Genomic DNA, 18,035 nt, shown 5'->3' with positions numbered 1-18,035 from the left:
GTGTGGGGGTAGTGACCTCAGTGTTGTTCATAGTTTTCTTAACCCGAAACACATTTATCACATTTGATTATCTATTAGTTCCATTAATTCTTCTTTATGGTATCGTAATGGTGGAATATAGCCTATTCTCACACTGGTGTTGTTTTATGTAGTGTTGCTTGAATCGGGGTCTGATAAGGTTTTTTATACTGAGCTTTTGATTCTAGTTCTGTTTTTTTTAGAACTCCTTTGGGTCACACATCGCGAGGGTATCTGTATTTGCCCTCTAATTCATCGTGTATTTTTATGAGGCATTTCTTTTTTTTTTTACTTCTTGTTATTAGATTTCAGGACCAAGAATTTAAGTCGGTATTCTCTTCGTCTATATATCGGTAAAATTGGTGGATAGCAGGTCTGTGCAGGCTCGAACATGTAACATCTCTTAATTGGATCCGAGTTGCAGTTATTGATTGTGGTTCTTGGGTCTTTTGATAACGCCGACGATCATAACTCTCTATGGAGAGGATAGGCAATTGCATTGTCGATTATTCTTGAATTTGGGGTGGGGATGGGGCTCTTTGCTTTATCCATAGGAAGTGCTGCGAAGTGGGAGTACAACGGGGTGAGGGAAGGGAGAAGACTTGGTTTTAGAACTGCTGCTCCCTCCTTGTTGTTTGGCTATCATTACTAACCATGCCATGTTTGGGCGACTTTACCAGGGGCGGTTCCTCAGCCAAGTTAGATTTAGGGTACCTTTACTAGACCCTTCCCCATGCAGTGTATCATGGGTAAAGGTGTTCAGTCCTGTAGGCTGCTGCCAGGTTGTGCTGCTCCCTAATCCCATTACAGGGTGACCAGTGGGCAAACACCGCCTGCTATATGGGTTGTGACCAGGGTGACCAGACGTCCCGTATTTAAAGCCTTTGTCCCGCGCCCCGTATCGACCCTCCCCGGGACGCGTTTTGTCCCGTATTTTCAAGAAATTAAACACTTCAACATGAATTTTTTTTTTTTTTTTTTTTTTTTTTTTACATTTTCCAGGTTGTAATGTTTCAACATATGTAATACATCGCTGCTTGACACAAAATACACAATGGACACACCCTTATAAAGCAATTGAAAAAAAGGACAAGTCAATGAAGTAGATCCCGGAGCAGCGAGCTTGTTTTGTGCGCTTCACATAACCAGTACACATTGTCCATATGCCTCTTCAGTGTACAGTAGGTGTCCCATTTTCCAATTTTCAAAATCTGGTCATCCTGGTTATGACTAAGAGCTTCCTGTCCTCTCCATCACCAGAGGGATAATAGTTCGAAGAATATACATCATTAGTTAATGGGAGGTAAATGTCACTGAATATATTGTCAGTCTAAGTCTCTTATTCTTAGCATCAACCCCTGGTTAGGGGTCAATCCAGAGACATCATGGAGGAGTGATATGGCAAATGTTGGTTTTCCTTTAGCATTTTTCAAACCCCACTTTGTGATTTTGACTCTCTGGGTAGGTGGGCAGTAAGTTAAGTCTTTCTGTAATATATATCTTTCCATCATCTTTGATATGGTCAATGTTGATGAGATTGGCCTATAGATAGTTGGGTTTATCAATGGTTTGTTTGGTTTCAATGCAGGTATTATATGAGTTCTTTTCCAGATTGTTTGAATTTTGTTGTACAGCCATGAATGGTTTAAAGCATCAGCCAAAGCCTTTATTGCTTATTGGTTAAAAGTGCAACAGCACTGTATGGGGCAGAAACATGGAACATAAGAGAGGAAGAGAAAAGGAGTTTGAATGTGTTTGAGATGAGGTGTCTGAGAAGTATGATGGGGGTTACTAGGCTAGAGTTAGAAATGAGGAGGTGAGGAGAACAGGGATGGAAAGGGAGTTGGGAGATACGGTTGATGAAAGAGTATTAGGATGGTTTGGACACATGGAGAGAATGAGTGAAGAAAGACTAGTAAAAGAGGTATGGAAGGCAGATGTGGAGGGAGTGAACATGAGGGGATGTCCTAGGATGAGATGGATGGATGGGGTGAAGGGGGCTTTGGGGAAGAGGGGAATGTCTGTTGAGGAAGGACGGGAGAAGACAGAAGACAGGGGTGAATGGAGAATGGTTGTATATGGATGATGTTGTGTTGCATGAGGTGGAATGGGCGGGGGGATGGGGAGTGAGGTAGTATGTGTGAGCAAAATTTGACGCAGCCCGAAGGGATTTCTCCCTGTCTTCTCCTTTTCTGCATGGGGGGATGGAGAGGGGGGGGGGGGTTGCCTATTTTATGAAGTGGCCTTGCTGTGGATGTGCTGTGCCTTGTAACAGTGCCTCTGACCCAGGGCAGTGGACAAGGTGAAGGGATGACCCGTCATCCAGGAGGTGCTAAGATGGGAGGGAGGGTGGAGGGGAGTGGAGTGTATTTAGGGATGGAATGGGTGGGAATGATTTTATGCCTTTTTCGTTTTGGCTACCTCCCTTGTAAGGGGGAAAAAGCCTTGGTATATGTATGTATGTATAAATGAATCAACATGGTCTATGGTCAGCTCTCACCCACAAATCTAGATATCTAGGAATGGGAGAGTAACCAAACTTCCCCTTGGTGTCTGATTTTCTCTCTATATATATAAAGGTTTCTTCCCCCTTATAAGGGAGCTAGCCTGCCTAGACATGCACCCAACCCCACCCATCCAAATCCCATTTGTTTACCTTTTAGCTTTTCATGGATGAAGGGTCATTTGTCCCCTGCTGACTGCCTGTCAGAAGCAATGTACCAAGACACAACACATCTACAGATAGACCCTACCAGTTCATCTGCATGTCGACCCTCCTTCCTTGTCTCCTCACGTGAAAAGAGAAGACAAGAAATCCCTTCAGGCTGTATCAATTTAACAGTCCATTCCACAATCCAATACATATGGTATATAAATCAAACAAAATATGATCAAATTTTATTATACCAAATATAAAAAAAAAAAAATGACTACACTGACTAGAAAAAATGCTCATGTTCCACAACGGGGGTGCATGAGGAGCATAAACAAACACGAAGTCATAGTTCCTTATCTCTTTAGGCCTTGTTTGGCAGCCCGGAGTTTCTGCTGAGACCGGTGGAAAGCTTCGATAACTGCCTGAGTTGACATCTGCATTGCTGACAAATGATAGCCTATAGTAAAGTCGTCAGTGGGCATCTGTGGACAAGTCTGGGCGAGAGCATGTGCATGGACTTCAATTGTGCCGCTTGATTTGGTTTGAAAACCGTAACGATTAATTCGTTTCTTCTGGGGGTTGGAAAAAATTGTATTAAGTGTAAATGTAATCAAAGAATGCGCTGTGCATAAACAGCTGTGCCAATTAAGTTAGATTTCATGATAATATGTAAAAATAGGTTATGACAAAATTTACAATTGAAAGAGAAAGAGGGAGAGGGAGAGAGAGATACATACAAAGAGACAGAGAGTGAGTGTCTATGGATAATCTTAAAATAATTCATACTAAAAAGATTACTAATACCTCTGTATTAAAGTTTGGTGTAAGGTAAGAACTGTCTTCAATCAGCCTGCAACCTCCAATAAAATGGCGTCGGAGCTTGTCAACAGGCGTGCACTGGACTGGTTGCCATGTTCCAACATGGAAAACATTGTCACTCCTCTCATCCTCTCCTTCTACAACAACTTTCTGACCTGTCCATTTCACCATTTGAAATATTAACTTATCTTAACTGATGACGACAACAGAACATGATTCTTATGTAAATTCTGTATTATTTTTAAATACTGGATAGTATTAGATGGACGTGTCCACTGTTTCCAATCTACATGTAGCCACAATGGGATTGCATATTTCCACTTAGTAAAAGTGAAACTTGAGTCAACAATATATTGACTGCATAGAAAATATATGTACATGACTTAAGGTGCAGCTCCGAGGGACTGATATTTGTTTCCATACTGAGTCCCCACAATATAGTTGGGAGTGGATTTTATGCCTTTTTCATTTTGGCTAGCTCCCTTGTACATACATACATACACATATACCAAGGCTTTTTCCCCCTTACAAGGGAGGTAGCCAAAAAGGAAAAGGCATAAAATCATTCCCACCCATTCCATCCCTGAATACACTCCACACCCCTCCACCCTCCCTCTTGTAAGGGGGAAAAAGCCTTTGCCATATATATGTATATTTGGTCCAAGATCTTTACCAACTTTAGATGTATTTCTTCCACCTTTTCAAGTATGGAGACAACTACTCTCTTCCTTGTACTTTCAGCTGGTGACACAGAAATCCCACACTAATAAGAATTCAGACAACAGTGACCAAAATCTCTTTCCCGAGATATTTGTGGGAGGGAATGAGGGCTGTTGCCAGATACTGTGGGGAGGAAAGTTTCCAGTTAGTGAAACTCAAGGCAACAATTATCATTATTATCAAACCGAGCAGTTTAGGTTGTTGTTACTTGTGGCAAAGGTCGAAATGATGACAATTTGAATCCTGCTCGGGGCGAGTTAAACTATGGGCATGGTTCATTAAATTCTACCCTACAATATCCACTGTAAGGGAAACTGTCCTAGCCTCCTGATAGGGGGGAGTTTGTGATGTTAAACCAAATCAATCAAACCCTTAATTCTTTTAACCCCTTATATGATGATGCCTACATAGGTGTCATGAGGCGCAAGTGAGTACTGTATATGAGGATGCCAGCATCGGCTTCCTGATTATATTTATTTTGTAGTTGTAGCTGAGTGATCCTTTTATTCTGTGAATGGGCTTGATCACTTTTTCAGTGGTTACAAACATTCTGGGTGAAAGAGAACAAGTATAACAGCTGCAATTTTATATTTTATAATGTGGATATTGTGATGCATCATCGTATGTCACACAGCTAATGTACATACATACATACATATACCAAAGGCTTTTTCCTCCTTACACGGGGGGTAGCCAAAAAGAAAAAGGCATAGAAACCACTCCCACCCATTCCATTTCCTATATATTCCACTCCCCTCCACCCTCCTCCCTCCCTCATATCTTGGCACCTCCTGGATGATGGGTCATCCCTGCAACCTGTCCACTGCCCTGGTCAGAAGCAGTGTTGCAAGACACAGCACATCCACAGCAAGGCCGCTTCATTAATTTGGCAACCCCTCCTCTCCGTCCCCTCATGCAGAAAAAGAGAAGATGGGGAAAAATCCCTTGGGGGTGTGTCAAATTTTTTCTCATACATACTTCCTCACCCCCCACCCCTCATGCATCACAGCATCATCCATACACAACCCTTCTCCATTCACCCCTATCTTCTGTCCTCTCCCGTCCTTCCTCCACAGACATTCCTCTCTTTTGTAATGCCCCTTTCACCCCATCTATCCATCTCATCCTAGGATGCCCCCTCATATTTACTCCTTCCACGACCCACAGCTAATGTGCATGTGAATATTTGACTTGTATTGAAGAGGTTAAAAAAATTCAGATACAAAGGACAACAAATGCATTTTGGATGGGTGTGCGATAAGTGAAGGATGGGTGTATGTTTTGACATGGCCACTCCACTTATAAGGGGGAAAGGGCCTTTTGGTATATGTATCAATCAATCAATTGTTGCCTTGAGTTTTACCTAGTGGATTACCTGCAGTCCAACAGTGGCTAACAAGTCTTCAGAACCTCTCACAGATCTCTCTGGGAAAAAACTTTGAACTGTTGTCTGTGTAGTATCTACCTAATTTAGATAACTGTAGTTAAAAGAAAAGAAGCAATGTTCATTGGGCCCAATCTCCTCCTCTTCAATTTATCATTCCTATCCTCAAATACATGTACAGTTTTTTCTATATCATTGATTTCCAATTATCATATATTGGGACCGTTTCTATATCTCTGGCTGAAAGCGGCAGGATGAGAACATTTGCTGACTGTTCTTCATGTGTGAAAAAGTGTTAGAAATTTAGTTACATATACCAAAGGCTTTTTTTCCTCCCTTTATAAGGGAGGTAGCCAAAAAACAAAGGCATAAAATCCACTCCCACTCATTCCATCCCCACATATTCCACTCCCATTCACCCAAACTCCCTCCCTCTTATCTTGACTCCTCCTGGATGAAGTTTAGTTGCAGTTCATAGAGCTTGGGCTCAGTCTGTAGACCAAGTGGCAGGACCTGAAACTTTGATGTCCGTCTTCAAGGACCACCACATACAAGTACTCATCACTGGTCTCTGTGTATTAGGTATGTACATACATACGTATACCAAAGGTTCTTTCCCCCTTACAAGGGAGATAGCCAAAAAACAAAGGCATAAAATCCACTCTCACCCATTCCATTCCCACATACTCCACTCCCATTCACCCCAACTCCCTCCCTGGCATGTGCTATCAGTAATCACTCAGGGTAGGCAGTTGGTCATTTTATGGATTAAACGTCATCAAAAGATTTGTCAGTATAATCAAAGTATAGAAATATCATGAAAGTTTACTTACTAATTATATTAGCCTATTTGTACACATAACCCATTAATCTCTTACAGTAGGCACTACCTAACTCAATAGTACATCCTTGCTGTATATGTATGTATGTATATATCATTAAATCTCATGCTTGAATATTGACTGCATGGTGACATGCAGTCTGAAACTGAAAGTAAATGTGAGTAAATTTAAGTTGGTGAGATGCAAAGGGTGAAGGTGACAGGTGAGTTGGAGGCAGGTTTAAAAGGTGAGAGGTTGCAGGAAGTGAAGAGCTTTAAGTACTTAAGGTTTCAGGTAGCAGGGAATGGAGTAGTGAGGGTAGAGGTGGAGGTAATCTGTAGTACGAGGGAAGCAAGGAAATGTCTTGGGAGAATGAAAGGTGTCATGAGAAATAAATATTTGGGGATGTGGGTGGGGGATGGGGGGGGGAGTATGTTTGAATGATATTTTTGATACAGCCTGAAGGGATTTCTCCCTGTCTCCTCTTTTTCTGCATGAGGGGATGGAGAGGGAGGGCATTGCCGATTAAATGAAGCAGCCTTCCTGTGGATGTGCTGTGTCTTACTACATTGCCTCTGTGGGTGAGATGCAAGGATGGCCTGTCATTCTGGAGGAGCCAAGATAAGAGAGAGGGAGGGAGGGGGTGAATGGGAGTGGAGTATGTGGGGATGGAATGGGTGGGAGTGGATTTTATGACTGTTTTTTTATTATCTTCCTTGTAAGGAGTAAAAAGCTGTTGTTATATGTATGTACGGTTGTGCCCAAGAACTTGTATGGAGCAGAGACTTTGAATTTAAAAGAGGCAGAAGGGTTAAGCCTTATCTTCTAGGTTCTTCATACAAAAAAGGAATTAATAATACCTGGCACTGGTAGTGTAAAAACACCAAAACCTTCATCTCTGTCCCGAGTCCACCGGTCAACAGAGAACACTCCAAACAATATTGAGGGCCATCCAGTCTCTAAAAGTAGATATTCAAAATAAAATGAACTTCTGAAATAAATTTTGGTCTTTTGCATAAATTAATCTTGTTACCTACATTGTTTTGGAAAGTTTTGACTGTGACATTCCACTTATAAGGAGGGGAGTCTCTGCTTCATATGATAAGATATGGTTTAATGTCACAAACTCTCCCTTATCAGAAGGCTAGGATGGTGCCCCTCACAAAGGACTTTGTAGCATGGTATTTAATGAACCATACCCTTGGTTCAACTTCACCGGTGGCAGGATTCGAACCGCCATCCCCTCGACCTTTGCTGCAAGTAACAACGCCCTAACCTGCTCAGCCAGCAAGCTTCCGTATACAACCACTGAATGCCCCACACATCTCAGCACCTTGTGAATGAGGGGTCATCGCCAGCCCCCACTACATGAAGTCAATGAAGTGAGGAGGAGCAGAACAACAACCAACCCACATAACAATGCAATCCATCATAGAATGGAACTGTCGAGGAATCATCCCATATTGGGATGTGCGTACATCCTGACTGCTTGTTTGCAAGAAACATCCAAGAATGTGCACATTCATGAACCTAAAAGGCAACATCGCATACCTATCTTCCCCTCTTCCTACCCAAACCAAATGAAGAAGTACAGCAATTCTCATCTATCCATGTATCTTATTACTAACACTTACACTTCATATCCCTCTCCAAGCCATTGCAGCCAAACTTTTCCTACATATACCAAAGGCTTTCTCCCCCCTTATAAGGGAGGTAGTCAAAAGACAAAGGCATAAAAACCACTCCCACCCATTCCATCCCTAACATACTCCACTCCCCTCTACCCTCTTCCCTCCCTCTTATCTTGGCACCTCCTGGATGACGAGTCATCCCTGCATCTCATCCACTGCCCTGGGTCAGAAGCAGTGTTGCAAGACAGAGCACATCCACAGCAAGGCCACTTCATTAAATTGGTGATTCCCCCTCTCCGTCCCCTCATGCAGAAAAGGAGAAGATGGGGAGAAATCCCTTCAGGCTGCATTAATTTATTTCTCAAACATACTCCCCTGCCCCCTATCCGCTACCCACTCCACCTCATGCATCACATCATCCATACAAAACCATTTTCCATTCACCCCTATCTTCTATCCTCTCCCATCCTTCCTCAACAGACATTCCCCTCTTTCCCAAAGCCCCTTTTACCCCATCCATCCATCTCATCCTAGGTCGACCCCTCATTTTCACTCCTTCCACCTCTGTCTTCCACACCTTTTTTTACTAGTCTTTCTTCACTCATTCTTTCCATGTGTCCAAACCATCCCAATACTCTTTTCATCAACCCTATCTCCCAACTCCCTTCCAACCCTACGTTGTCTAATAACCATCTGCTCCCTATATCAGAAAACATTACTTCAAAATTCCAATCAGACCTTACCCAACTAACCCTCCCCTTAATAACCACTTCAGTTCAATGACCTGTCATAAAACACACACACATTAAACTTGACAAAAAGTCTTAGTAAAAAATAGGGGGGGATGTTAAAAAGATGTCAAGAAGTATAGCTTTCCACATAGAAATGTAGACTTATGGAATAAGTTCAATGAAAACATAACCCAAGACAATACTTGGAAAGAATTCAAGGCAAGGTCTGATTAATGGAGGAAAAAGAGACTGGACCCAATGAGCATTCCTCTAACTCTAACATTATAACTAGGCAAATACACACACGTGCGACCATTTCTAACCCAAAAAATAGCTAAACTTTGTGGGGAAAACATACCACATCAATGAAAGACAGTCATATTCTTTGCATTTGCACAACTGCTTTGTTCCTAGGGAATAGTATGCCTAACAACTTTACTAGTGTTCAATATACCAATCAAGTATTATTCTTCAACATTTCTTACAAAATGTATCACTTGTTTTAGTTTAAAAGTTTTAATTCTTAAAAAGTGCAAGAGAATGTCTACAATAACTGAAGCTTAACAACATACTACTAACCAATATTTGAGAGGTTGCAGGATACGTCAACTGAGAATGGTGTCGAGAAAACTGTAACTTCTGTATTATCCACATACACTGTACTACAGGTAGGTGTTGTGCCATTGCAGTCTGTGCCTTCATTTGCTGTCCACCCTGTATGAAATGCATTACAATGAAAATATGGCTCTTTTTATGTATTCATTCATAAATCTTTTGAAGTGGTGAGGGTAGAAGACTTTCGGCTGTTGGGCCTTGCTCTGGAGGTGCAGGACTGCTTTTGTCCCAGGCAGTGGGTGGGGGAAACAATAACCACTTTTTATCTGTAAGGAGCTAAGATAGAAGGGGTAACGAATATTTGTAGGATGGGCGAATGGTGGGTATATGCCTTGACTAGTTCACCACACATCCTACTATAACTACAGTTAACTTTTGAATTATGCAAGTTTTACATATACATTTTTAACCCCTTCGATATGATGATGCCTATGTAGGCGTCATGAGGAGCAAGTGGGTACGCGAGGATGCCGATGTTGGCATCTTGATTATATATATTGTAGTTGTACCTGTGTGACCCCCATACTCTGTAAACTGGCTTCATCATATTCTCTATGGTTATCAAAATTCACGGGTGAAAGAGAACGAGCAATACAGCGGTAACTTTATTTTTTATAATGCGAGTATTATGACGCAACATCGCACGTCTGGCAGCTAATGCTGCCTGCGAGATTTTGGCCCGTAGTGAAGGGGTTAATTTAATGCACACTGGTTTACTCCTGACTGCATCATTACATGGTGACCATCCTCCCTCGTCCACTTGAAAATTACAAAATAGACAAAAAGAAATCCCTTTGTCTTTCTGTCTTAGAAGGGAAGTAACCAGACAAGGAATGCATCCACTCCCCCCCACCCATCCTAAATACACTTGTTTCCTTTTTATCTTAGCTCCTTGTGGACAAAGGACCATCCCTGCCCACTACCCAGGTAAGAAGCAATGCAACAAGACAGAACACATCTACAGCAAGGTCTGACATCTTAAGCTAAAACTGATGCAGCCCAAAGGGAAAAGAAATTGATTTATGTCAAGTAAATTTCTTGTCCATTCATGACCATTCTCCATTTAAATCTATCTCTTTCCCTTTTCCATCCCTTCATCCCATCCTTCCATTGGTCTTTCCCTCAAGTTCACTCCATCCACCTCTACCTTCCATATTCTTTTTACTAGTCTTGATTCATTCTTTTATATATTTTCATAAATTTTTATGAGATACAAAAGGTCATGTGAGTACTGTCTATGGCAGGGGTTCTCAATCTTTTTCCCATTATGTAACCCGAGTCGTCAGACCATCGATCCATACCCTCATTAACCTGATACTGAATACAGAATGGTGATATATTAAGACTAAATGTACAATAGTACTGTGATGGATATCTAACAGTTCAAATTGTAATAACTTTATTCATCAGTTAAGCATCAACATCAAAATCAATGTACAATGTTCCCTCCCTGCAGATTTAAATACTCAAGTAATCTTTTGTTAGTCATCTAAGTACCCCTAAAGACTGTCCCGCAAACCCCTGGGGGGTTCGGGAACCCTATGTTAAGAACCCATGGTCTATGCAATATACTTTAATTCTTAAAAAATCAAAGGGGGAACATACATATACCTAAACACCTTTTCCCCTTTAGCAAGGGGTGGCCAAGTTAAAGTTTACACACACTGTACACCCATTTGTTGTCCCTCCCACCTTAGCTCCTCATGGATGATGGGTTATCTCCGTCCCTCACCACACTCTAAGTGAGACACAATGTAGCAAAACACAAAACCTCCACAGCAGGGCCCAGCAGCTGGAGTGTACATTAAATTACCTAACACCAACTGTTCCACACTTACCATGTGGTAAATGAAGGATGTATTGAATATATATGGATGACGCCTTGAAATAAAGTGCACGTGAGATTTCACCGTGGATGACCAACCGATACATGCCTTTCTCACAAGTTTCAAACTCATCTCCTATGGTTTGATTTAACTGTTCAATGCGTTGCATTAACATCTATAATGGAAAATGCCAGAGAATTATTTAGGAGTAATTAAGCTATTTTGATGTAAATGAAGTTTAAAAAAGTAATTTCATTTGTATATACACATAAAAAACCCTCATCCACTTAAGAATTTACAAAGGGTATCCTTTGATCCACATCAATTTCTCATCCATTCACTACCATCTTCCACTCACACCTATCTCTTGCCCTCTTCCTTCCCTGCTCAACAGATATTCCCCTTATACCTAAAGCATCATCATTCCATCCATCCACCCCATTCTTGGTCTTCCCTCCAAGTTCACTCCATCCACCTCTGCCTTCTAAAATCATTTTGCTATTCTTTCTTTACCTATTCTTTCCAAGTACCCAAACCATACTAGTACAGTAGACCCTCAATATAATGGATCTCAATATACTGGATATTGGATATAACAGACAAAAAATCTGATTGGACAAACCCTTGCTATAACACATTTTCATCTGTTATAGCAAGGGATCCTTGGTTATAACAGACCTTCGGATATAACAACAGATCCCTGCACCCATATTGTCCGTTATATCGAGGGTTTACTGTAATTTCTAATACTGGACAAACTTCGAGACATAATGGATCTGTCTGGTATTTCCATTGGATATAACAGATCCTCGGTTATAACAGATCTTCGGATATAACAACAGACCCCTGTCCCCATATTGTCTGTTATATTGAGGGTTTACTGTATTCTTTGATCAATTCTATCTGCTATCTCTATTTCCAATCCTGCTTTCTGCCTCACCTCTTCATTCCTCACTTCTTTTCTGTCTCATTTCTCAATAGCCAATAACAAAGGTTGAAAAACCCTCACCTGGTTTTTTAAGGATTCATCTTGCAATTTCTCTTCTATTGTTCTTGCAGTAGAAATATTTTCTAATGTATACTCATACATAACATTACTTGCACCATGTTGCTCTATTCTGAAAATACGGCACACTAATTTCTCTCGTTAAAAGAATAACACTAGTTAAAGCCTTCAAATTATTGAAAATGTAGACCTTTGAATGATTTTGGGACTCCATTTAGCAAAATAAAAAAATGCATATAATCATGAAAAACACACCATATCAGGACACTATGCTTTACCTATAGGGTTTGGCTTGTGTAAAAGGTGGCGAGACTGTCAACAGACCTCTGGAATCATAGTTTAGAGAGCACAAGAGAACTTCATCCCCACTTGTTCCATCACTGAAAAACATAAAAAAACAGCATTACTCATATTCACTTCATATGGGGTATTGACTGCCCAAATATTTTTCATTCAAATGTTCAATATTTCAGCAAATTCAGTGACATCCTGAAAGCTAAGATGAGAGGGAGGAAAGGGTGGTGGATGGGAGTGGAATGGGTGGGGATAGAATAGTATGATTGTAGATTATATAATTTACACTTAGAGAGCAAAAATACATATTAAATCACTGAGTAAAGTAACTACATATCAGTTGGTATAGGGTATGAAAATTGGCGAGTCTGCAGGACTACCAACTGTACTAAGCTGCTTGGCAGAAATCGAGTGTAATTTCTTATTGGAATTGAGTATAGTAAAAGTATTTTCTTACCCTTCTTGACTGCTGAGATCAGCCATGATATACATTGTACTGCTATGACTTCCTGAACTTTCATTCTCTTCTTGTTTTCCAACTCTCTCCATAACATCATCATCACTTTGAAAACAAGGAAGATATTCATGAGTTGATATAGAAACTGAGAACGAGAGAGAATCAAACCAATATAAAACATAATAATTTCACAATGAAGTACTGAATATCATACACTACCTTTTCCCAGTCTGTGATCCTCTAAACCTCAAAGAATAGCTATATGAAGTTGTACTTGGTTTTGAACTCTGAAGAAAGAGAAACCATTTTCAGTTAAGTTACAGTTACATGCAAATGTTGCATCTTTATTTCACTGGTTTCTGCTGTTACCTGAAGAACGTGAAAATTATCATCCTGTGTATATGTGAATAGTCTTTGCAACTTCTTCCTTCCCCTTTTTTCTTTTGTGAGCATTTCATGGTAAGCCTTGTACCTCGTGTCCTTGGCATATTTCCCTTTTTTGTATTCTTCTCGTTCTGCTTTACTTGGAAGACAAAAAAATAATTTGACATTATTCAATGCTTGTAACACTTGAACACCAAAAATTTATTTCATATATGACTACAATAAGACCAAAATTTTGTTGTTGTTGAATATATTTCTCTGAAAATGCAAAAGACAATGGTCATCAATTGTTGCCATATGTTCCTCTGAACCTGGCAGCTTGCACTGCCTTCAACACCTCAGCAAACCATGATAATACTGATGATAATCATATTGGTAATGTAAACAGTGTGATAGGACCAATAATGGGTACCTGCATGTGATGGTCATGCAAGATGGACAGCAAAGCTGCCCATTTTCAAAACCTGTGAATACCCTTACCTCCACTCACTCTCTGGACTGGGCCCAAGATCTCTCTGTTTTAACTTAAACTGTATTTTTTACACTTTTTTATACATGGAGAACTAACTGTCAGCAACTGCTCTCCTCTCCCAGCTTGTGACATAAAAACATTTCCACACTTATGCAACACAGATGGCACAGTGGTAGCAGTTGCAACTGCTGCTATGGCAGTCCGAGTTCCAACCCTGTCCAGGGCTGAAATAATTTCAGTATCACTGCGCTATGAGTCATTACTCCAACTTTTGTGGGCTGGGAGTTGGGTGTGTGTGTATGTGTGTGCATGTAAGGTCACAGCATTACCCATAGATTGTTCATATATGAGCTCTCATCTGGAAGGGTAATAGCTGTCAATCATGAGTTCAACACATGATCCAAGATTGTGGTGAATAGCTTCTTCCCAGAGAGATCTGTGGGAGGTTCCACGTACTGTTTCCAGCCACTGTGGGGCTGCGGATTATCCACTTAATGAAATTCAAGGCAACAATTGATTGACTAACAAAAGAATGATTATTATCACACAAACCATATCTCAATGTTATACCTAAACAACTTCTGCTGCCATGATATAACAACTTGCTCAAAATCAGATTTATTCTTCCCCTTTCCTTTCAGTGTTGGCAAAGTGCTCAGTGGTATTCCTTCTGCTGTCTCCAAACTTGTACCAGCTTCTGGGAACACGCGAGGAGAGACATCGACGAGTTGAGAGCCTGTCAGCTTTTGAAGGACAACCCTGAAATATAGACAGAATTATAACTTTATAACAATTAACTTACAAGTACAATCATATCAATCAAACAAACAACCAATCCAGTGCTCCAGATCTCTTTTGAAGGAGTTTTGGTTCCTGGGTAACTGTCAACAGCCACTGGATCTTGTAGGTGACTCAAGGAAGAAATACTGTGTTGCAGTCTGGGTAAGGCTAAAGTGGGGCAATGCAGAATAAGATGTTCAGTGTCTTCTGTTTGATGTTTGCATCTGGGGCAGTTTGTTTTCGTGGCCAGACCCATTCTGTGTTGGTAATGTTGCAGTGCTTGATGGTGACCTGAACATAAGTTATGCTACTATGGTTCCTGCTTCTTTTAGGAGGGATTTTTTTGTGGGAGTATTGTCTGGAGGTGTTTGAAGGAGTATGGAAAGTGATGGTCAATCTTTAAATGCTTGTTTCATGATATGAGTGTGAATATGTTTTTATACAAATATGTCACGTGGTGCAGGTGGAAGATTGTTGTGGTGTTTAAGAAGTACACTGCTGGTATTTCTTTTTCAGCTGGTTGTGTTTATATGGTATAATGAGATTGGTGAGTAGGATACATGTACTTTGATGTACATTATATTTAAGTCCTGACAACTATATAAGATTAGACTGGGAAATATTATGTTGTTTTTCATTGGCCAATCACAGGAGTACAAGTAGTCATTCTTGGCTTCACTAATATAACTGAACACAGATACCATGGTACCTCTATATTTGTGTACACTGTCATCCAGATATTGGATCAGGTTTCCCATAAAGAATATTGTAAATTATACTGAAACCCAAACAGTAGCAATCAGAAAATATTTTCCACTTATTGGTAGATATTTCACCCATGATACAAAATAAAGGTATTAACCCATTAAACTCCGATGACAAGATGTCTTGTCATTTGGTCAAATAAAACCAAAAATCATAAAACACCAAAATGTTTGATCAAACACCAGAAAAATATGACGTCTGTCCTCGCTGCTCGCTTCGCTCACAGCGAGGACTGACGTCATATTTTTCTGGTGTTTGATCAAACATTTTGGTGTTTTATGATTTTTTGTTTTATTTGACCAAATGACAAGACATCTTGTCATCGGAGTTTAATGGGTTAAGACTAACTTTACAATTATTTTATTTTACTTTTATTTTTTTTATCACTCCAATGCAATAGTGCAGTGGAGGTGCCCTCTTGTAAACTGTCTACTTATTACTACATATTTTTTAAATCAACAATCAATCAATATGCTGCTCTAGGTCTCTTTGGTAGGAAAACTACTGTTCCCAGTTAACCTGCAATGGCCACAAGTATTAATGTCTGGGAGTACCTAGTGTGAAACATTGTGAGATAAAATGTTTAGAGTCATCTGTGAAATAAATGCATCAGGGGCAGTTTGATTCTGTGGTCAGGCCTATTCTCTGCTGCTACTGTCTTAGCGCAGGATGATGCCTTGCATATAATATATGCTAATCTGGGCTTTGCATCTCTTGGGAGGGATTTTTCTGTAGAGCTGATGTCAGAGGGATTTGTTGGAAGAGTAAGTTTGGTAGTCTGTCTTGAAGAGCTTGTTTTGTGATGAGAGTGTGAACCTATTTTTGTGCAGATATACTGTATGGTACTGGTGCTTTTTTATGTTTATTTGGTTGCAGTTGTGTGATATAATGAGATGGTTGAGTGGGGTTGAAGGCTCTAGTATAGAACTGTGTAGCTGACATTTTCATACAATGGATAGAATTTGTTGCATGGGGTCAGAGGTACTGTCTACTGTATGTTTGAGTTGTATGCTGCTGGTGTGTGTATATATATATATATATATATATTCAGCCAGTTAGAGGAACTTTAATTAAGTAATAGATCCAAGCTCCCCAACACCATGTAGTAAAATGCACCCTACTGGGGTTGGGTGGGCGCATATTAGGTTAGGCTAGATTAGGCTAAGTCTGGTTAGATTATGTTCCAGCTTAGATGAGGTAGCGAACATTATTCCAATTTAAAGTGTTTGCCAATTTTAATAATTCTGTCACTTGTTACTTTGGGAAATTGTTCAACTTGCTCACCACCCCTCATCCAAAACCATTATTTCCCAACATATTGTACTGGATAGGGGAGTGAAAACAAACATTATTTCCTTTATATATAAGAGTAATTCATTCAAATCATCGAGAAAAATTCAGTATTGAAATAATACATTTTCAAAACAAAAGTCTGCAGGTTGTGTTCCGAAAATCCGTATCTAAGGATGGATCCTTACTAGCTTCATTTTACGTGGGTTTGATCAAGCCATTCGGCTACCCGTACCTGATTCTGAGGTTTTCAATTTGATCCTTCGTATAATAATAGGCTTTTTCGTCTTTCACATACTCCATCTGAGATAAATTGTAGTTTAGTATTTGTCCCTAGGTAGTTTTACAAACATGAAATTTCGCCTTTTCCCTTCTCTTCGTTTGAAGAAAACGCCAAACACATGAAGTGTAAACAATGTTGAAGAATTTTGGTGACAAACTTTGCCTTTGCAATTCCAAAAATATGTTGTCACATTGTGGCATTTGTGGCTGCTAAAAAGCCCTTTAGATCTATTTTTTTTTTCAGTGTTCTTTTAGATATATTGACATTTCATCTGAACAGTACTAAATGAATTCAGGATAATTGGGCTTCAGACAATTTGGCGTTCAGGAATTCGATAGCCCAACGATTTCATTACTAAAACAACTCGGCGCCATTTCCCTTAAGCTAATATAAATGTTATAGATGGTAATTTATTCACAGCATATACCAGCGTGTTTATAAAAAAGTAATATAAAGAGATTATGATATCAAAGGATGAGAGGCCATGCCAAAAGTTATTACAAGAAGCCATTTCAAATACTTTATTGAAATGATACATTTACCACTAATAATTTACAGACTATTTTACAACGCTAGGTTCAAAATTTTTACTCCAGTATACAACACACTTTCAAAATTTTAAAATCACATGGATAAATAACTTATTAGTATCATAATTATTATTTATTTATTTGCAAACGACATCACTGTAGATCAGACTACTTGGCGTTCTCAATATCGATATGTATTCTTCATTGCTGCTAGGCAAACTCTGACTGACAGATATATTAAGCAGAATTACTTTGTCATTATATCTCCTCGGTATCTGGTCGTTTCGCTACATGGCCAGTTCGCTACCAACCATTTCGCTACATTGCTTGGTCGTTTCGCTACATTTCTTCGGTCGTTTCGCTACATTCTTTGGTTGTTTCGCTACATTTCGCTACGCATTTTTTTTTATCGCATCTGAGATACGAATATGATAAAAAATACGATGTGTGCATTTCAGATACGAATATGATAAAAATACAATGTGTGTAGGTTTATAAAGTCATTTTCATTTCTCTAAATGGCCAGTTCGCTACCAACCATTTCGATACATTG

General features: G+C 39.8%; 1 protein-coding gene across 2 annotated transcripts; it reads right to left on the bottom strand.

The window, feature by feature from the left end:
* Positions 1–2,839: 2,839 nt before the first annotated feature.
* Positions 2,840–17,316, bottom strand: LOC143020785 (tectonic-like complex member MKS1). Of its 2 annotated transcripts, XM_076177531.1 has the most exons (12): positions 16,905–17,316; positions 14,405–14,593; positions 13,348–13,501; positions 13,198–13,265; positions 12,979–13,083; positions 12,506–12,607; positions 12,231–12,339; positions 11,234–11,396; positions 9,360–9,494; positions 7,279–7,377; positions 3,479–3,648; positions 2,848–3,246 (listed from the first exon to the last, which is right to left on the bottom strand). In XM_076177531.1, exons 1-12 carry the CDS (start codon positions 16,970–16,972, stop codon positions 3,028–3,030), a joined length of 1,581 nt encoding a protein of 526 aa, XP_076033646.1. In that variant the 5' UTR covers positions 16,973–17,316; the 3' UTR covers positions 2,848–3,027. The 2 variants fall into 2 exon arrangements, with proteins under 2 accessions (XP_076033647.1, XP_076033646.1); XM_076177532.1 differs by lacking the exon at positions 7,279–7,377 and having other exon boundaries at positions 2,840–3,246.
* Between the last annotated feature and the right edge of the window lie 719 nt (positions 17,317–18,035).

Source organism: Oratosquilla oratoria, chromosome 40 (assembly GCF_046742065.1).
Source record: "Oratosquilla oratoria isolate Oo_2021 chromosome 40, ASM4674206v1, whole genome shotgun sequence".
NCBI classification, from domain to species: domain Eukaryota; kingdom Metazoa; phylum Arthropoda; class Malacostraca; order Stomatopoda; family Squillidae; genus Oratosquilla; species Oratosquilla oratoria.
The sequence above is the reverse complement of the archived record's forward strand: the minus strand, read 5'-3'. Positions and strand labels throughout refer to the sequence as shown.

Coding starts and splice junctions, on each gene's coding strand:
- LOC143020785 (XM_076177531.1), bottom strand. CDS start 16,972: ATGGAGTATGTGAAAGACGAAAAAGCCTATTATTATACGAAGGATCAA. Junction 12,608..12,978: donor GATCTCAGCAGTCAAGAAGG/GTAAGAAAATAC, acceptor TATGTTTTTCAG/TGATGGAACAAGTGGGGATG. Junction 12,340..12,505: donor ACACAAGCCAAACCCTATAG/GTAAAGCATAGT, acceptor CCGTATTTTCAG/AATAGAGCAACATGGTGCAA.